At 35.7% G+C, this 22,598-nt stretch overlaps 1 protein-coding gene across 2 annotated transcripts in view; it reads left to right on the top strand.

Annotated features, from left to right (window-relative positions):
* Positions 1 to 642: 642 nt before the first annotated feature.
* LOC125062283 (homeobox protein invected-like) overlaps positions 643 to 22,598 on the top strand; it is a 52,594-nt gene continuing 30,638 nt past the window's right edge. For both annotated transcript variants that reach the window (XM_047668077.1, XM_047668078.1), the window contains exons 1-3: positions 643 to 750; positions 10,111 to 10,867; positions 11,690 to 11,767. In XM_047668077.1, the coding sequence (XP_047524033.1) occupies positions 10,132 to 10,867; positions 11,690 to 11,767 (814 nt within the window). In that variant the 5' untranslated portion in view covers positions 643 to 750; positions 10,111 to 10,131. The remainder of the gene's footprint in view (positions 751 to 10,110; positions 10,868 to 11,689; positions 11,768 to 22,598) is intronic.

Genomic DNA, 22,598 nt, shown 5'->3' on the forward strand with positions numbered 1-22,598 from the left:
TTCTGTTAATGTTATGTCAAACGCCATAAGGTTACATTAAAAAAAAATTATGGTGGTTTAGTATTCTTAGATTTTCTAATTTTCCGCGCAATTTTCTGATTTTTTTCTTTCATAAGAACCTGACAATAACAAACAACAAAAAAGGAATTAGCGAAATCGGTCCAGCCGTTCACGCGTGATGCCGTGACCAAGGGAAATAGGAATTCATTTTTATATATATAGATGTGATCCGCTTTCCTTGTCTGACACATGATTCATAACAGGCCGACATGAAGCGTTTCGTATGTACGCAAAATAGAAATAAATAACAGCCGAATTTTAATTAAAAAAACTCTTTTCATTTATATTATTAATAATTTAGATTTTAGACTTTAGTTTTGTCTTATATTCTTCTTGCAAAATATGTTAAATTTCCTAACCTATTTCGAGATTAACAATCAAATGCTAATTCTGTATAACATGAAATCTTAATAACAATGTATTAACAATTGTCAAAAAACCTGCGCAGAATAAAAAACCACATTGTCAATTGTCAAAAAATGCACATCAATTAAGCTGTACGCGGTAATACGTCATAAAAACCGTTCCCGCCCAAAACACGGCGCAGGCCACGCCTCACAGAGTGGGGCGAAACATCAATTCGCCAGTTCAATCCATTCGCGCGCGGTGCGCAGTGTGCAATCTGTGGTACGGTTGACATTTTATAATTGTGTTGTGTTGTGTTTTGTGTGTGGATATTGTGTTTATAAGGTAATTATTTATTAAAATAAGCCTGCTGTGATTATAATCGAATCATTTATTTATTTAAAACATGCTTAGACTGTTTATTCATAACTTATATGGAGAAATTGGTTAATTTTTCATTTTGGTTACAATTTTAACAAGGTACCGAATCAGTTAACATTTAAATTAACTTCATGATATCAAACCATGGTTAAATTAACCAATAACTTAATATAGTATAAGTATTTATGCTTTGCGGGCTGGGCTGATTTCCGATGGCTGGACTCTTAATGACATTAGTGTGTAATGGTTATTTGCGAATAAATAATGATATTAGACGATGATTTTTAGCAATTAATTTATAAAACTCAGGTTTGTTAGTATTTTAAGGGTGAATTTTTTGTCTAATTAATTAAAACTAGATGTAAGGCTTACGCAACTTAAAAATATATTTGTTAATATATTATTATTAATCGTAATAGTTGAAGGGTTTGAATTGAATAATAACTAATTTAAACTAGCAAACTCGGCGAACTCCGTTTCGCCACCAGATGGCTTCGTTTTATGTAACATTTCGTTTGGTGATCCCGCTTTTCTGTTAAATTTTTTCCTGAATTTTCTTCCACACGGAGCCCGAGACCTTTCCAACGAATGCAAACCCGTGGAAATCGGTTCGTGCGTCCTGGAGTTATAGCGTCAGGAAGGAAAACCCGACTTATTTTTATATAGTAAGAATTCTTAACCTGCATTGTATTATTAATAATTAATAATTACTAAATAGAAAATTGAAACAAATTTAAAAAGTTTGGTCCTTGGGACCGCTGGCATTTTTTGGCATTGCGATACTTATTCATTAAGAGAAACACCAGCTCTGGTAATATCTATCAGGCGCTAACTTAAATCTTTAATTAGCTGCGCACTTGAACCCCACAGAAGAGTCTATTACAAAGAGAACAAAATGAAACAATTTATTGTTAAGTTATTTAATTCCATTAATAAAAAATACAGTTTATTCAATGTGAAAACTTGAATCGCAAGGCCGTTCTTTTAAAAGTGTCTGTAATCCTAATTCCGTCGTAAATACGCAATTCCCTGATTAAAGGATATTTATTCTTCTATCTTATTTATTAAATTAAATAAATGTTCTTTAACAATTGAGCAGTGTTGGCCTAGACCTGAGGTCGTAGGTTCGATCCCCGGCTGTGCACCAATGGACATATGTGCGAATTTAACATTCTCTTGTGCGAAGGAAAACATCGTGTTGAGAACGGCTTGCCGTAGACACAAAACCAAGGCGTGTGTCACAGGATCACCTATTTGCCTGTTAGATTGACAAATCATGAAACAAATACAGATATCTAAGGGATTTATTTTAATTATTCTTGAAATTTTGGTACCAAATAAGCTTCTATATAATGTCACGGACATTTATTTCGATGTGGCTGTTAAATGAGGCGTGGTCGCTGAAAATACTAATCATTAAACACCTCCAAAGCGTAATATAAATAAATATAGGTATATAGCCTTTGATTAAGTTTGAAATTGGAAAATAAAAGTATATGTTTTAAAGTGAAAATTCTTTAGGCGCATGAGGGCAATTTTTTTTACGGATGAAACGTCACTAATATGTGCAGCGGTTTTGTCGAAGAAATTGGAGAGAACGATTGAGACCCATTGAGAGAGAGAAGGGCGAATTACCTAATAGAAATTCTATTATAAAAATTAAAATTTTGTAATAAGTTTTTATGAAATTATTAGTATTTTATATTTTATGCAAAAGAATTTATTGAAATCTCAAATGACGAATTGTAAATTAAAATACCACGTGTTTTTATGATCGAAGAAATAAATTAAAAAAAAATGTATAATTAAATTGATTAAATTCCTAACATATCTTCCCTTTTCTCTCCCTCTTAGTCTCGGAAATCTAAAGTTTTAGTTTGTATAAATTTGAATAAGACTTAAAAATTAGTTTGCCAAAGAAGTTTCACTTCTAACATGTGTACCTACTTTACGCATGCACTTTTTTATGTCGCATTTATGTCGTACGTGAAAATAAGAAACTAATGTTTTGATTCTGGATATAAACGTGATACACTCAACAAATACCGAACGGATTTTAATACAGTTATCACCAATAGATAGTGAGTTTGATAAGGAAGGTTTTAATATATAATTAATTAGGGTTTTATGTAAATTGTCTGAAATATAACGATTATTGAAAAGCAATATGTATTATAAAATGAAGTGCTCTGAATGCGTAACGTGAACTATTTAATGGATTTTTATACAGAATTCTTTGTGATTCTAAAGGTTTTGGTAGGTATAAATTTATTATGGGTTAAGGAAAATTTACTGAAGTAAAACGTATTAAAAAGCAATATATTCCGGCCTTAAACCCGTGAACGCTGGTGTCCCACAAGGCTGTCCTTCCCCGACCTTGCATATCAATGAAATGTTGCAACTTGTCAACATTCATTGATATGCGCACGAGTGCACTGGGAATGGGAATCTTGGAATGACGAATTTTTGTCCAAAGACAAGTTTGAACACCCGTTTTAGCTTCTCTTTTCGAAGACACTCCCAAGCACAGCCAGCATCGGAATACTTGGCGTTGACGTTCAGTTTCGCGGTCAATGAGGGAAAGGCTAAATAGCCTCCAAAAAGCTTGGTGTGCGAGGCGAGACGGTACTCCGGGCCACCGCTTGCAACTGTATAAAGCGCATATTCGGCCTCACATGGAGTACTGTTCTCACCTCTGGGCGGGAGCTCCCCAGTACCAGCCCCTTCCACTTGACCGTATTCAAGGAAGAGCAGTTCCCTTTCCGAGCGGCTAGAACCCTTGGCGATGCGTAGGGATGTGCGGCATCTTCTACCTTCTTCTACTTTACCATGGATTTCCTCGACGTCCACCACATACAAGAGAGCGTTTAAACGCAGTGGGCACCACCACTATGTGGAACCAGTTGCCCACTGATTTCCGAACTGATTCGACTTAGGGTCCTTCAAGAAAAGGGCGTACCAATTCTTAAGCGGCCGGCAACACACTCGCGAGCCTCCTGGCATTGAGAGTGCCTATGGGCGGCGGTAATGAAACATCTGGCGGGTTGTTTTCACCGGTTTCTGTCCAGCGCCGGTCGTACAGTTTTTAGGTTGATGAGTCACGTGTTCTGTGTTATCACGATGTTCTCCAAGTTCTCATCACCTCTGCGCATGTGAATTTTCTCTGATTTCGGAATATTTGTTAGATGTTTTGATGCAGCCCCGTCGCAACCCGTACCAAGGTATCAGGATGTGTTTTTATTTTGCCGTCAGCCGCATCGCAGTGACCGCCCATTCAGCCACGCCCGCGAACCCGCCGAAATAGTTTTGTAACGCCTTTTGAACCGACTTCAATAGGAGGGTATTTGGACGGAAATTGTTAATCAGCTTTTTGAACCAATAAAAGTTGGCCGTTAAATATTTTGAGATTTCTGTGTGTTTTTTAATAGGCAAGTAGGTGATCAGCCTTCTAAGGGTCTAAGGTTTCCTCACGATGTCTTCCTTCGTATGTATGAAGGTATTACGATGTTCTCGCAACCTTTCCGAAGCCGCTAGGTCAACTCCGCTCTAAGGTATATTTATTAAAAGCATCTGGAGTAATAAATCCTTTTTAAATAGTCAAAAACTTTGTGAGTTTTCATTTGCTTTATACAACTCTGTAGCTACGTCTACTGGCGCTGTCAATTAGCTGGCGTAGCTCTTGCATCACACCTTTTAAGAGTCAGTAGGTATTAGTAATAGTCGTATTAAATAAGTATTACTAACCAAATATATACTGAAAATGAGAAATATTCCCACAAAATCTTCGTTAACTTAGCGATTCGATAGTTTTCGTTAGAGGTAATTTTGGCGTATTGTAATTATGAAGAGGGATTCGTAAAAGAGAAAACTCTTTTAAGAATAGAAAACCACATTATTTGTGAGTAATAATATATTTCAACTCGAAAAAATAAATCGTGGTAGAAAAACAACGAACGTAAACGTTTCTTACGAACGCTGCCTTATGTGAGTTCTAGAGGAATAGGAGCTTGATTCCTATTAGACATGTCAATTATTAAATCAAGTGTAACACAAAAACCAATGCACGGATTTTTATACAGTCTTCACCAATATCTAGAACGATTCGTGAGGAAGGTTTAGGTATATTCCAAGGGCTGGTAAAAGATTCCACCGCAGTAAACCTTTTAAAATCTCCGATAACAGCCACTTTAAACCTAGATTATTTTTATTGTTTCATGTGCTGTTGAACCTTTTGGCTAAAATCCTCCTGAACTTCTTCCATCCATTTCTTTTGAGGTCTTCCCACGTTTGTTAAGGTCCCTTCTAACAGTTAGCTTCGGCGGTCTATCTTCGTGTCAATTGCTTTTTATTCTTAGGATGCATTCCTTCCGGAAGAGATTTGGCTCAAAATATAACCCCGATATAAACGCGATGAACTCGAAAACTACTGAATCGAATTTGATACAATTGATAGTGTATTTGAAGGGGAAGATTTTAATATACAATTAATAATGGTTATATGTTAATTGACAGAATTATAATGATTCTTGTTGGAGCAAAATGTGTCTATATTAAGATCGTTACATATAAAATAACTTCCCCCGATCGACGTGTAGGCGAAAACCTCAAAACTGAACGGATTTTTATATAGTTATTATATGTAATAGTATAATTCTTGATAACGGTTTCGATATATAATTCATTATGATTTTATGTAAATTGACAGAATAATATCGACTATTGTAAAAGCGTACGAAATCGAAATAAAGCAATAAATTAAAATAAAATATAAAAACAATAAAATTAAACACGCATTTAAATGTCAATAAATTATAATAAACAAGACAGCCGTGTCTGACTAAATTTGTTATATAATCATTATATTTTGAATTAATTTTATTTGCATAGCTGCCCCCGCGAACTTCATTCCGACTTTTTTTTTTACTTCATTACTAGCTACATATGATTTGCTATTATAATTATATGTTCCATTCCGGAATAAATCCTGGTCTTCCTTGCAATTTTTCTCTACATCAACCTCAGAGTTCAAGGAATAAACTAATACTCCAATTGGTTAGCGGCTACGACCGCTGGCTGTGCAAAAATCTCTTCTCTTCTTTACTGCTCTCTTTCTCTCCATTACTGGTAATTGGCGGTCTTTTGAAGCGTATCCTGTGCCAGATGCAGCAACTCTTCCGCATTCGCAATACCTAACGAAGTCATGATTTCATCGTCCTACCAACACTGTTTACCCTGGATTTGACCCATTATAATTAACTGAAGGTGATAGCGGTCATGGCGCAACACGCCCAACTTTACGTTTAGTGTTTATCTATGTCTAACACACAAATATATATATACACATATATTTGGAGCATGTTAGCCCCGTCTTATCTCGGAACTTACGAAAGCCGCGACCGCAGAGCAGTATGAAATATAGTCTTTTCTCCAATTTTGATTTTGTTCCCTTTGGAGTAGGGTTCACAGATCAAGTGCATAGCTAATTAAAGATTTAAGTTGGTACCGGTGACACCAGAGCTGGTGCGTTGAACGTATAATCGCAATACAGCGAGATAGATGGTCTGCCACAGGGAGCATTTTTAAGTACATTTTTTATTGTTTATTATATGAATGTAGAGATAAAGAAATTAATCATAGCAAATATTTAATTAAGGTTTCTAAAGACTTGGCGAAGTTTTCTCATACTCGCTTAACTCGCTGGAACAGTTAATGCTATATTTAATAAATTAATGGCGTAGAAACAAGTGTTTTGCCTTATTTGAACGCGTTAATTATTGATAATTCCTGTTATTACCATCTATGGTTAAGTTTTTATGCGATAACACCTGTTATCAATACATATGATATATATTGACTAATAAAGGACGATGAGAACATACATTATTAAAAGGCCGGCAACGCACTCGGGAGCCCTCGTGAATTGAGTGTCTATGAGCGGCGGTATCACTTTGCAGATGAGCCTCCTGTCCCTTTGTCCCGTTATAAAAAAGCTGGCAACGCACTCGCGATCCCTCTGAATTTCAGTGTACATGAGCAGCGGTATCACTTAAGATCAGATGAGCATCCTGGCCGTTTTCCTCGTTATAAAAAAGGCCGGCAACACACTCGCGAGCCCTCTCGAATGGAATTTCTCGAACATAAAAAACCGGTGCTCTAGGCTCATATGCTCATGTGATACAGACGCCCATGGACACATACATATATTAGATATGGACATAGAGATTTATTATCCAAGTAGACGTGAGACATAACTTGTAGACTTTCAAATTGTTTCCATAGTTCACACTTAATAAATCTTGAATATGACTCGAGAAATAATTATGTTTTATTCAGTTCCGTAAAGTCCTTCGTCTAATTGCGAATAACTCAAAAACTATTGAACGGATTTTTATACAGTTTTCACTATATATAGTGTGTTTAATGAGGAAGGTTTTGATATATAATTAATTATGGTTTTATGTAAATTGTTCAAAATATAACGATTCTTGTTAAAAAACAAAATGTGTCTACTTATATTAACATCTTTACATATTAAAGTCACCCGTCTATTTGAGCGCGATAAACTCAAAAACTATTGAACGGATTTTGAAATAGTTTTCACCATATATAGTGTGTTTATTCAGGATGGTTAGGATATATAATTAATTATGGTTTTATGTAAATTGTTTAAAATATAACAATTATTGTTGACCACTGAAATCTTTATATAAGGCCGTGGCGAATGAGACTCGCCGTCGCCAGAGCATTAGCGATACAGAATTTATATTGATATATTTAGAATTATGTTTTGATGTCAATTAAAAAATATATTTAGAATATTCGAAATCGGTGCAGTTTTTAGAGTTAATAGAAAAATTCTTTTTACATAGCATATCGTGGTCAGATAAAACAAAATTACGCGATTTCAAAGATTTTTTAATTGTAACATTTTTAGGTAGGTAAGCCATTAAAAAAATATAAACAGCCGTGATATATAGATATATGCTGTCATAGGCTTTTTTATAGATATATAAGAGAGGAACCATTCCACCATATATATTTTTGTTATATGTCAAACGGTTTAGATTTTATTTGAGAAAATCTCACCGTCGGCCAGCGTTTTCAGTGAAAACGTTTGATAATATTCTAGTTGCGTTTGAATAGGTATAGCCAGCTATCCTTAATAGATAGATATATGCCGTCACAGACTTTTTTATAGATATATAAGAGAGGAACAATACTTTCATACATTGTTTTGTTATATGTCAAAGGATTTAGCGCCGATATTGTGTTATATTATGTATATTGGGAAATTGCATACAAAATCGCGATTGGTTATTAAAACGCCGAAAATTTTAAACAAATAATTAAAATTGCAATTTAAAACCTTACACTGTGGGATTAAAGTTCAAATTACTTTGAGTGTTCTAATAATATGCTTAATATTAACATTTAACTACTATTACAGTGGAATAAGGATGAGTTTTGAATGGATGGATTTTGTTGGAGTTGGCGTCGTGTGTGGTCCTATACGATTTGAATGTTGCTCTATTTTTACAAAACGTTTGGTAATTACTTTTTGCAATAGATGGCGTTAACATAAGAGCGTACCAATTCTTAAAAGGCCGGCAACGCACTTGCGAGCCTTCTGGCAATGTCACTCAACATCATTACATTAAAAAATAAACTAGGAATTGAAATATAATAATAAATTAAGAAATCACTGGCGATACAACCATTTAGGTCTGGGCCTCAGATTTCTGTATCTGTTTCATGATTTGTCAAACTAATAGGCAAGTAGGTGATCAGCCTCCTATGCCTGACACACGCCGTCGTGTTGGGTCTAAAGCAAGCCTTCCTCTAAAGCCTTACAAAGTTTTCCTTTGTATGAGCGCGATTTAAATGCGCATTAAGAGTCCATTGGTGCACAGAAGTTTAGAATCAATTTTCGGGTTAGAGTTTGAGTTAGTCCTAAGGTACTGGCTGGACTCATAACTGACCTTGGTTAAAATTATTAATTAGTCTAATTAAAGCAACTGAAACAGTATGTAATCACTAGTTAATAAATTATTAAATTTATTCAAAATTATTTATACCGTGTCGAGTTAATTAGTCGTTTAACATAACGATATAATTAAATTCAATTATAATATTTTTCTATTAATTTAATTGCTTTAATTACATTTCTGTTGCATAACAATGGTTTATAGGAATTTTTTTTCTTTTTTTTTCGAAGGTTTTCACTCTGGTCACAATCTTATTTTTAGATATAATTTTTTTTTATTGGACTTTCATCCACCTGTGAGTGAGATGTGGCCTATTGCCTTGCTTACCTCTGAGGAAGGCACGCCTGTCCAGGAGATGCCTGTTTAACCGCCGCTAAATGAACCCATATTATACTGTCAAGGGAAGATGGACGTGGGCATGGAGTTCCACTCCTTTGCTGTTTTTTAAATATCCTTAAAGTCCTACTTCTAAATAGCCCATGGGGGTTTGCGAGGTCTGGCTTTTGCCGTGTCTTAGCGCTAAGTGTGATACCTGTATGTCAAAAGCCATAATTGACACTGGACAGTTTGAGCTACGTCCATGGGTTAGTTACTCACTTACTCTGGCTCTCTGTCTTGGCCTCCGAAATCCAGCGACCTGGGCCTACTGATTAAATTATTATTTAATTAATAACGTCATTATTATCCTTTTGATTGTGATCCATATACTCTTGGTCAAACTGCACTTATTTCGTGTTCTTTGCGAAATTTAAGTAATTTTTCTTATTAGATTCTTTATCAGTATATTTTTCTCGTCGTGCCCTATAATGTTTTTTCGAGCTCTTAACTGTGAATCTTACCCAAGTCTTCATAGGTATTTTATTATTGAACTATAATGTTATTTCCAACACAATATTCTGAACCTACATAATAATAATTGTACTTAAAAATGCTCCCTGTGGCAGACCCTTTAATTCTGGCATTTCCTCGCTGTATTACGCTGTAAAACGCCATATCTGGGGCCCAAAAGTCTACTCCAAAGGATCAAATCAAAGTTGGAATAAGTTATTTAGTTTAAATATCAAACTATTTTTTAAGAAGAGCATAATTCACATCTCTTAACCCGTTCACCGAACTGATACCCGAAACGTATTGTTAATTGATTAATTAAATTGTTAAGTAAAGCTGTAACACGTGTGGATATCTCGAGAACTAGTGAACCGATTTTAATGAAACTTGAACTGTTAGAATCGGAAACTTCTGCGAAAATGTTAAATTTAGAGATGTTTATAATAACCATGATATCAAAACCACATCAATGACTCCCCTAAGAAAATACTAATGCAAAGATAAATTTCAGATGGCGTAAATCCCAACAAAAATGGCCGCCGTCGCTCCAATTCCCGGTCAACTAAACCAGGAGAACAGCGATGATGAACCCTCGCCCGACGAGGAGAGACAAGTGACGCCGTTCAGCATTCACGACGTGCTCAAAAAGGAAAGAGAAACCAGTCCAGAGAATGTCTTCGCCACGGATAAACTCCTCCAAAGCACTCCGAACTTCGAAGACGCCTCGAACCCTGAAAGCCTACGATTGGACGACACAGAGATAAGTGTTGATGATAATTCGTGCAGCAGCAATGACACAGTGTTGTCTGTGGGTAACGAGAACCCAGTAAATGATGAACTGTCCTTCAAACACATACAAACCCACCTAAACGCCATATCACAGTTGAGTCACTTTAACACACCCTTGCTCCTACGACCGAATCCCATACCGATGTTCTTGAACCAGTCATTCTATCCACAAGTCAAATACCAGCAGAACGAAGAGAGAAGAGAGGACACGTACAGAAGGGAACAGAAGGAGGATAGAGATTTTAATCCAAACCTGAAGTTTAGTATTGATAACATTTTGAAAGCGGATTTTGGTAGACGTATAACTGATCCGCTGAAGATTAGGAAAAAGAGGTTCGAGGGGAAGAAGGAGTTTAAGGAGATCAGTCAGGTTCGACAGGAGGTCAGGCAGGAGGTGAGACAGGAGGTTAGAGCAGATGCAAAGGAAAAGGGGGCGATAGATTTGTCTAAAGCAGATGGCAGTCCGGCGTCCAGTGGAGGTTAGTTAGAATTTGCAGCTGACCACCATTTGACTTATAAGAGTCCTAACTCTAAGCTTTGACCATGTATTTTTCCTTTACCAACCTTCCAAGTACAGGTCTGGACACATTTAACTAAAAACCTCCTGGCATTAGTTGACCCAACCAGCTTTAATGATTATTAAATAGGTTGGAAGGTTCATCATCAAGGGCTTACTGTAATTTAAATGCCTTAACACTGAGGGCAATAATATTATACACAAAATCCATGAAAATCGGTCAAGTCCTTTCGTAGGATAATTACAAAGTAGGTGATCAACCTTTGCCTGATTGGATCTAATGCCGGTGTTAATATGTTCTCGCTACAATCTATTAGGTCTGGGTTCTATGTATCTGTTACTTGAAGCTAATAGGTGATCATCCTTCTAAGGGTCTAAGGTTTCCTCACGATGTCTTCCTTCGTGCGTGTAAAGGTATTACGATGTTCTCGCTACAACCTTTTAGGTCTGGTCTTCTTATCTGTTTCTTAAAAGGCAAGTAGGTGATCACGTGATTGATGAGAGCAAGTGGAAAATTAAAATTAATTAATTTTCCATTATCAGCTGCCTCTAACTGCCCTGGCCACTTTATCTAGGAATTTAGAAGTTTTTACTTTAGCAGCCAGGTCCTCCAACGTTCTCTCTGCATGTTCCTGTGTGGAAGTCATCGTGAGGAAAGCTTAGACCCTTAGAAGGCTGATCACCTAATTGTCTATTTAGATATAGAGATCTGAGGCCAAGACCTAAAAGGCTCTAGCGCCACTGGTTACGTGTTTCAATGAATGCATTTAATGAATTTTTGCAGGGACATCGAACAGTGAAGGCCCAATGGTGTGGCCCGCCTGGGTGTACTGTACCCGATATAGTGACAGACCCAGTTCTGGTAAGTTTTTATAGAAAAATACATATATCAGTAGAAAATTTTCGGCCTTTAGGTTTAAGGCCAAAAGGCTAAAAGGCCAAATTGGTCGAAAATGAAAAGCGGTAAATTTGAGGGTGAAAATTTTGATCTGATAACGTGGTGGCTAAAGACCAAAAGTCCATGGCCAAGGTGTAAACGCAAAACTCGGACCTTATTGACGTTTGTAAGGGCTTATCTTGCTTTAAAACCAAAAGGCCACAAATCTACTGTGAGGCTAGTGCGATCTGGATATTTTTTCAGACCATCTATCCGATTATAGGTCGCCTATTCCGTTATTTAACTCATAAAGTTTGTTATTTATTGTCATTTAATTTATACATTTTTTATTATTGTTGCGTTCTATTAGTAGATATTAGTTACTTTTCTTCTTATATGGTTTTGTCATCGTTTCGTTAAAGCCAAATCTACTTCCAAAAAGGCCTACAGGCCAAAAGGCCAAAAGGCCATGCCAAATACCTAAGGATCAAGTAGGGTTTTTACTGCCAAAAAAATACATTTGCCTTCAAGAAATGAGTTTACCAACTCCTAAAGGCCGGCAACGCACTTGCGAGCCCTCTGGAAGTGTCCATAGGCGACAGGTATTTCCGGACCAAGAACGAACCAATTCTTATAAGGCCGGCAATGCAAGCCCTCTGGCATTGAGTTGAGTTTGACGGCTCATTGGTCTAGTGGTTAGTACCCCTGACTACGAATCCATGAGTCCCGGGTTCGATCCCCGGCTGACACAAACATCGATGTGATGAGCATTGGGTGTTGTGCTTAGGTCTTGGGTGTTTAAATATGTATGTATATCCGTTGCCTAGTACCCATAACACAAGCTTCACCAGCTTAGCATGGGACTAGGTCAATTGGTTTGAATTGTCCAAAAAAAAAAAATGTAGTGTCCTTAACAACAGATGAGCCTGCTGCCCACTTGCCCCTGTTCGATTATAAAACAGCCCTTTTATTTCTCTTAAGTGTATTAAGAGGGAGTACATTAAACACTCCCCTATACGATAAGCTGTTGTAAAAATTATTTGGTTCTTATCGCCCTCTTGCGGTGTTCACGGACGGATGAATTAAATTATCAAAACTAATATTAGTTTGTGAGGTCGTAGGGGGTGATCTACTGAAGCGATTTCTATACCTACAGCTTCCTCATGAATCATTCTAGATATTGGTGTCAACTGTATCCAAATCCGTTCAGTAGTTTTAGAGTTACACTTGATTTTATAGTAGTCTTGTAGGAATTATCAAGCTTCTATTTCTCTAGAACTCTCTAGAACGTTTCTTACGAACGCTGCCTTATAGCGTTCGTAAGAAACGTTTTCTTTCGACTGTTTTTTTCTTTTTTTTTTATCAAATCTAGGCTGTAAGTATATTATTTTTTTGTAATGATTGGAAATTAAACGGCCTTTTATTATTATTGTAATACGCACTTTCCAATGTCGTATCAAATCACTATCTATATTTACTAAATAGATAAAAAAAAAATGTATGTTTATTATGGAACATAAAATAGATGTATCACTTATTCCACGTCATTAAATTTGAATTTGTCGGCATCCCTACTCATCGGCAAAGAAGACAGCGGGCCGAGAGAAAAAGCCGGCGTAAAAAACTCTCGGTACTCTTTTAAAATAGCAAATCATCAAACAACACTTATTTTAAAACAAATATCGCAAATTAATTTTCTACCAAGATTCTTTTTCTTTTCGGGTTTATATATCTTATTACTCACAAATAACGTGACTTTCTATTGGTGAATGAATTTTCGAAATCGCTTAAGTAGATTACCCTTTACAACCAAGTTGTTTATATTAGTTTAAACAAAATGATAACCTCAAAACTATCACATAAAATGCGGTTTTATTCATGCGTTTAGTCAGCGGTTTGATTTATCTTTGGACTTCCATAAACACTTGTCAACATCAAATCCTACTTCCGTTAAAAAGTCTCTTTCTCTGACTTCACTCTGGCATTTGACAGGTTAATATATCTCTAATTACTCACAAATAACGTGACTTTCTATTGGTGAAATAGAATTTTCGAAATCAGTTCAATAGATCCAGAGATAAACTCTATAAACACATTATAGTACTAATATCGCTAGATTGTTATTAATAAAAACAATGGTGTATAACAAGGACCAATACTTAGACCTTTTTTTATAAAACTCGGTCTAGCTGTTTCGAATGCTACACAACATAATTTTTATAACGATATATATCTATAAACATATAGTAAATAACCTCACAAATTTTTCAGTCTTGGAGTATATTCAATGGAAACAATCAAATCATTCCTATTTATAATATCTAAGTTTCTCCAGCAAGAATCCGTGTAAATTGTTTAGTGCAATTGCATTGAGTAGGGATGTCTCATTAATATGTATGAGGGGTAGAGCTGTGGTGTTGTCGATAAATAATTTATTAAATTGTTTTAGTCAATTAAGTATGTTTCATTCAAATGGTATTACATTTATACATTACCAATAACTTTTTGAAAATATTCACACAACAAAAAATCCTTGAATCACAAAATTTTATCAAAATCGGTCCAGCTGTTGAGGTTATGTTTAGGTTAAGAGACGACTGAAAAAAAAACTGGTTTTAATCCGTAATCAATTTTTGACACTTTGGAATACACAAATTGTATTCAATGTCTGCGTATACTGAACCAATCGGCAATCATGTGACTATGCCGTACTTGGTGGCCTGAAGGTCCTTGACAATTCAGCTCGGGCTGTTTTAACTTTGCTCTGCCCATGGGCTTTTCCCCACGACCAGCTCTAAGGTGCTCCTGTGACACTCGCAGTCGCGGGCAGGTCAATCCGCCAAGGCCTGAAGGTCAAGACGGAAACTCACCTTCCCCGGAGAAGACTGAGACAACATTGATATCGCGTTTCAAATAGCATACAATGCCATCTAGAAATGAGTATAGGAAACATTGAATTGCTATCCAGGGATGTCATACCCATTATCCCAATCTGTTCAACGCAGTCAGCAATTCTATTGAACCCTCAAAATTTGTGGCTTCAGAGGCTTTTTTTTTTAATATTTGGGGGGGGGGGGCAACCATTTTTAGTGGGTGGGTTGCCGGCCTTTGAGGGAGGAGTACACTCTAACTTTGAATAGTTGGAGGGCGTATCTATCATAGAAGACTCCCACTGTTTATGAAGGAAATCAGACAAATACACCTGTTTCTAAGCTCTTTCTTTTAAGTTCTTTTTACCTAAAATATGGTAGAAACTCAAGAAAGCTTTTTAATTTTATTAAAAAGTATTTTATAAACCGATAACACATCCCAACACTAATGACATATGTTTTTCCACATCCCTCCACTCAATGATAATCTGTGGGTGTGTTAGCGGGAAATTGTTACATCTGCCAATTGTATTAATTATAGTTACCAATTGAGACGGAAATAATACCCCAAATACCAGCTTCTTCCTTTTCACCAAATTATCTGTAGTTCTAGTACTGATCGGCTTGATTCTCTCTCTCTCTCTACTTTCTATTCTACTAGGTCTTGGACCGTAGGGTTCAAGTGCACAGCTAATTAAAGATTAAAGTTAGTACCAGTACAGTGCCACAGGGACCTTTTTAGATTTTTTTTAATTTTCTTTGAATTATTTTTGTTATTACTATGTAGGTTAATAAAATTGTAAATACATACTGTATATTAATCGATTGCGTTGAAGATACTTAAGGACCGATATGATAGCCTTTGCCAGTTCTTCTCTCCTGTTCTACGCCCTTGATTTGAGAACTGGCAGTAAATGTAAAATTAGAAGCATTAATATGTATTTCTTTACTGACAAGTCATAAGTGTACATTATGTTACCTGTGTGATTAAATGATTTTTGAATTATGAAATTTTTAACTCTTAAAATTACATTGTTTCTTGCCATTTCTCGTCATCATGTCTAGAAGTAGGGAGAATGGAAATATATGGTGGAGTTGAGTAGTTTATGTATCTATTGTGAAAGATCGATACACGATTTAAATAACTTCGCTCGAAAGAAATAAATCCAAACATAGCCAATTTATGACACTTTGAATTCATTTATGACGAAAATGTATATAGAACATGATTTTGAAATTAACACGATATATTTTATCGCAAGCCAAGTAATCTATTTCAGAAAAAAAATTTATTAAATTAGACCGGCGCACCTCAGTGCTCCAGCCCTGCGATTCTGTAACTCACTCAACGGTTTTCACATCGGCGGTCGCTCTCAAATTAGTCGTGAAGCATTCATTTTATGATTTGGCAATCTGAAAAGGTGGGAGCTTGTAGTTTATTGTTTATTAGAATGCCAAATCATAAAATGACTGCATCACGACTGATTTCAGAGCGACCGCCGATACGAAAACCGCTGTGTGAGTGCGAAAAGTGAGTTACAGAATCGCAGGGCAGCTCTCCACTGCGCCCCGCAGTCCCGAGACACTGACACAGCAATTCGTCCTTAAGAATCAGGTCCATTGCCCCAACAAAATTTAAATTTCTGATACCCCAGGCATCATCCAATTAGTTGAAAGCACTTTGACCCAACCTCACCCATATCCAGATTTATTCTGATAAAGCTAGGTCTTAGTTGCTGACATGGAAATGAAATTTCCTTTAGCTTTTCAACGCATTAATTATTGTATTTTATTTTCGTACCAATGTATCAGTCTACTTCACACCTCACCCTGATTAAATAACAGCTAAAATAAATAAAATAAAATAAAATAAAATAAAATAGCCTTTATTGCTGAACTTATTTTTACAGTAATTTTTTTCTTACAAATACGTTTATAACTTTTAACAGTTTCTTTTCTTTTCATAAATCCGGTATCGGTAAACGGTCGTTTCTACATTTCAGCTTGTCTTTCGACATAGGCCTCCTCTAAAGATTTCCACTCTGTTCTATTTTTCGCTATGCGCGTCCATATTGGGCCCGCCACTTTTTTGATGTCGTCCTCCCATCTTCTAGTCTGTCTGCCTCTGTTTCTTTTACTATCTCGTGGTTGCCATTCTGTTATTATTCTCGTCCATTTCTCCTTCTTCTCTCTTAACATATGTCCAGCCCACCTCCACTTTAAGCACCTGTATGTTGTGTATGCATTCTTAAATTTTGTTTTGTTTTTGATACATTTTAGTTTAACTCGGTCTTTTCTTTTAATTCCTATTGTGCTTCTCTCCATTCCATTCTGACAAACTTTTATTTTCCTTGCTTGTTCTTCTGTCAATGCCCATGTTTGGCACCCATATAGTAAGCATGGTAAGATACACATATTGTATATTCTCCTCTTGTTCCTCATAGACATATCCTGGTTCTTCATGACTTCACTGAGTGACCAATATCTCTTCCAAGTATTAGTTATTCTTCTTTCTATTTCTTTTTGCATACATTCCTCAGTAGATATTAACTGTCCCAAATACACATACTCCTTTACATACTCTATTTCTTCATCATTTACTGTTATGGACTCTGTTTGTGAGGAGTTAGACATTACTTTTGTTTTCGTTAAGTTCATTGACAGGCCTGCCTTCTTACTTTCTTCCGCTAACTGTTGCAACATTTCCTTTAGGGTTTTCGGGTTTTCCGAAAATAAGATTAGGTCGTCTGCAAAGCGTAGGTGACTCAGATTTTCGCCATTTATATTTAGTCCTTTATTCGTCCAATCCAGATTTCTGAATATCATTTCCAGAACTGCTGCAAATATTTTTGGTGAAATTGGGTCTCCCTGGCGTACACCTCTCTCAACCGGAAATTCTTCGCCTATAGATTCTAGTTTTACTTGTGCGGTGCTTTTTGTGTATACGTTTTTCAGTATCCGTATGTATTTTGCATGTACGCCTTGATCTTTTAATGCGTCCCAGATAAATCTATGTTCAAGTGTGTCGAATGCTTTGTTGAAATCCACGAACCCTATGTAGTAAATTTTGTTATATTCTTTAAATTTCTGGAGTATTTGTCTAAGGGCGTGTATGTGGTCTATTGTTGAAAAATGTCTACGGAATCCAGCTTGTTCTTTGGGTTGATTTTGTTCAAGTGTGTTTGTGATTCTAGATAATATTATTTTTGAAAACACTTTGTAAATATTGGACATTAAACTGATTGGTCTGTAATTTGCTATATCTCCTTTGTCACCTTTTTTATGTAGTAGTATAATTGTAGATTTTGTCCAATCCTCTGGAATGTTTTCCGTTTTGATAATTTCATTAAATATATCTGTAAGTCTTGGAGCGATTACTGGTAACGTTGCTTTTAGAAGTTCGTTTGTAACAAGATCAGATCCAGGGGCTTTATCGAGTTTTTGTGTATTTATTGCTTTTATGGTTTCTTCCTTCATTATTTCCGGTATATATTCTTCATTAGTTATTTCGTCGTTTTCTTTTATAGTGTCTTTCTCTTTTTGACTTCGGTATAAGTTTCGGTAGAATTCTGTAGCGATTTTTAATATTTCGAGTCTTTTACCTGTATTATTGCCATCTTTCTTTCTCATACTTGGTATCCAGTCCTTTTTGTAGTTTAACTCCTTCAATGCCTTTTTTATTCCTCCTGTCTTTTCTATGTAACTTTTCATTGTATTAGATCTTTTAGTTTTTCTTTCTTTCCTAAGTTGTTCACTGATCTTTTTGCTTACTTCTGTTACTCTTTGGCGGTTTCCTTTAATTTCCTTTTGTCGTAAAAGTTCTTTTCGTTCTTGTAATAATTGTTTGATTGTAAGTGAGACTTCTTTCTTGATACTTTTGTTTGTTTTTCTGGTTACTGTTTTTAGTTGATTTAGTAATAGGTTGTATTTTCCTTGTATCGATGGATATTCTTTCTTCTCTAATTCCGCGGCATCTAGAGATGTTTGAAGATTATTAAGTAATAGTTTAGGGTCACCTGAGTATTGTACCGCTAATTGTTTATTTTGAAATCGTCTTGTTTTCTTGAACATTCCTGACATCGCAACTCGAACCATCCTATGGTCTGTGTGGAAGTTTAAATTGTTTATGATCGAAATGTTCTTGAAGGCTTTTCTATTATTAGACATAATAAAATCGATTTCATTCCTATATTGTCCATTGGGTGAGATCCATGTCCATTTTTTTGATGGTTTCCTTTTATAAAAACTGTTTAGAATACTTAATCTGTTTTCCAGTGCAAAGTTTACTAGTCTTGTTCCGTTTTTGCTTCTATTTCCATACCCATAGTTTCCTATGGTATTTTCTTCCCCTCTATTTTGAATCCCAATTTGTCCATTAAAGTCTCCCATCACGATGACGTTTTTGTGTGCGTTATCAATAGCGTTTTGGAGATTTTCATAGAATTCCTCAATTGTTTTTACGTCCTCTTTTTTATCAGATTCAGTTGGTGAATATGCCTGTATAATAGACCATCTCTCTTCTTTATCTCCGTTCACGGGCAGTTTTATATTAAGGATTGCAATACGTTCCGAGAATCCACTAAGTTCTTCTATGTTGTTGACTAGATTTGCTTTCACCATGAATCCAACTCCATACAGCCCGGGCGTCTCCCCTTTATAATGTAGTACGTATTTGCCATGGTTTTCTATACCTTCTCCAAATCTGCGCATTTCGCTAATACCTATAATATCCCACTTTAACTCTTCTATTGCCAGCTCTAGTTCTTGGAGTTTTTCAGGTGTTCTAAGAGATCGACAGTTAATAGTTGCTATGTGGATGTCATTTACTTTGTTTTTCATGTTAGTGTTATTTTTCATGTTAGTGTTATTTTTTTCCTTTAGAGGGTCGTGGTCATTTTTCCCCACGATGACCAGTCGGCTTGGGGAAGTATTTTGTTTTGTTATTTTATGTTGGTTCATGTTGAGCTGTTTATTTTTCCGTTTACCGACAGTTAATTGTTATTCTTTGTTAGTTGTTGTCTTAGCGGGAAAAGACGAAAGAGAATTAGCTCTAATCCTCATTACGTCGAAAGCATTTGGTCTATTGTTAATCGGCGGCATTAGAGTTTGTTGTTTCCTTGGTTGAGCATTGTTTTGTGGGGATGATGACGTTTCTCTTTTGCGCTTTTCCTTATTTATGTTAGTATTTTTTTCTTTTACTACTAGTTTGTCAAATTTCAGGTACGCGATATTTCCCTTTTCTCTCTCCTCTTTTAGCTGCGCCTGCAACGTTTTCCTTTTCTCTATTACTTCCTTTGTGTAGTCTTCTGTAACATATACATTTTTGAAGTTTTTCTTCTTTCCCATAACTTCATTCTTCTTCCATTCGCTCGTAAAGGAAATCAGAATTGGTCTTGGTTTTCCAGAAGACTTTCCCTTTCCTAGACGATATATTTTGTTTATCTCATGTTCTTGTAATTGTATGTCAAGGTCAGTTTTGAAAATATGTATTGTATTTTGTATTAATTCTTGTGTAGACCTTTCGCCTTCATTTACTCCAAACATTATCAAATTGTTTTGCTTCTTTCCTCTTTTTAAACTTTCTACTTCCTTTTCGAGATTTTCTACTTTTATTTTTAAGTTTCTATTTTCTGTTATAATAGGTTGAAGTTTTTCGTCTAATCTCTCCATTATATTATTTGTTATCGAATCTTTCAATTCTATTGTTTGGTTCAAGATTTCATTCTTCATTTTATCAAACAATAGTTGAAACTGATCTTCCATTCTTGTAAACTAAATCTGCGTGTTATGGAACGTAATTAGTGGTAGTTTTTATTTACTTGCTCTGGCAACACTAGTTAGCTGTTACTGTGACAAGTGTCAATGTCATTGATCTTTTGTCTATGCTCAATATGATTGGTGAATTTCTAACCTCTAATTATCACTTTTTGGAGATACTTTTGTTGAAATTCAAGAACTTACGTGATATTGTGTGAAATCGGTAGTTCCACTACACGGACGACACTTCGATTTGTGTTTTGTGACGTCGCAGTCTCAAGAACAGTGTACGAAATTATTTTTTAGCACTCAATATTACGGAGCTACACAATTACGATGCTTACAGTATGACAGCCGGAAACGGTCCTAAATAACAGCTAATAACAGGTAATTAACTGCTAGTTAGTGCAACTGTGATTTTTGGTGTGATATATAATTAGTGTGTAATAACATAGTGAAATCAAAGGAAATTATAACGTGTCAAGTATTTTTAATTAGGATAATTGCCTGTATATAACGAAATCCCCCTGTCTTTACGCGATACACCCTAAAACTATTGAACGGATTTTTGTATAGTTTCCATCAGGGTTTCAAGTGCTTTATGAGGAAGGGTTTTATATAGGTATAGTTAATTATGAGTTTATGTACATTTACTGAAATGTAACGATTATTCAAAAGCTATGTGTTAATTAAGTTCCTTATATAAAATGAAGCGGCTTTCTTTCTTCATTCGCTTCCTGCAAAGTCTTCTATTTCTTCTATCCACGTTTCGCCCTCTTCTCCTTGCTTCTTTCTAAAATTTTACTTTTCTCTAAATAAAATTTCTGTAACTCTTAAAAACACAATAAATTCTATTTGACAGGACTGCAATTTTTATAATCTGTATAAAAAATGACTTTTCAGCGTTATCGAGTAAAATAACTTGTAAATTATCATACATTTATCAAAAAATATTGTTTATAAGTCACGTGACACAAAACGGTTACAATAGTCAAATCTTATAAATGTCAAATCCATACAGGCTTGGAGTTTAATTTCATCGGAGACTGTGTCACGAAATATGTCATTAAAGAATGACAATTAACACTCAAAACACGTCAACCGGTGCGACGCCATTTTGTTTAGCGTTTTGGCGTTTGAAATGTTGATTTCATTTAGACGTCCTCAATTTTCCTCGAGTAGGTACGTCCTACACTGGTCTTTATACCCATATGTCGTCACTTAGTCTATGGTCGGCCTCCCGGTTTTGTTCTGCCGTTCTCCATTTAAGGAGCTTACGGATCCATCGGTTTCATCTTTGCGGGAATTTGATGATACTGATTATGTAGGTGTCTAGGGGAACACCTCCAAGTAATTTTGACTGCCGGAGTTGCATCTAAGTATAAAAAGATATTTAATTTGTACTGAAATTCGTTAAACGAAACGTACATTTTATACTTTTCTATTAATTATTATAATATTTCAAGCAGTGTGTATTTCAGAATGTGAAACGAAGGGCAAACCTCCATTTTGAAAAAACAAAGGTCTATTTTTTCATTACTTCTTAATTTTACCCAGGCCAGTCTGTCACTTATGCCCGGGATACACGAGGCTAGTTTTTCAAGCTAGTATAGCAAGCTAGTACTGTCCTGGCTTGGAACATGCTAGTTTACATGAGGCTAGGATTATTTTATTGCAGTGACTGAGGTGACCACACGTCTAAAATGAGCTGCATGCGAAAACAAACACTATTCGACTGAATGTGTATCTTCAAAAACTGTGCAAATTCGCACTAGAATTTTTTGTACTGCTGAATCACGTTTATATTTGTCTTTATAACTTGGAAGGGTGGCGTTCCACAGACATTCTTAGTCACGGTACAGTTGTACAAACTTTAAATTAAATCCATACTTAGTTTGGGCACCTTAAAATATCAAAAACACGTCGCAGTGACAAAAATAAACAAAACACGTGGTTCCTGCTTACTAGCCAACTGAAAACTAGCTTTGCCGGCCACATGAAGCTAGTACACAAGCCAGGATAGTAAAAACAGTGGTGGGAGCGCTACTATCCTAAAAATATAACTACATCCTATTAAAACTATCCTGAGAAACTACTCAGCAATTACGCTAGTTTTGTTTACACGAAGCCTAAAGTACTAGCTTGCTAGCTTACTGACAGTAGCTTGCTATTCTAGCTTGAAAAGCTAG

This window comes from Pieris napi, chromosome Z (assembly GCF_905475465.1).
Source record: "Pieris napi chromosome Z, ilPieNapi1.2, whole genome shotgun sequence".
Lineage (NCBI taxonomy): Eukaryota > Metazoa > Arthropoda > Insecta > Lepidoptera > Pieridae > Pieris > Pieris napi.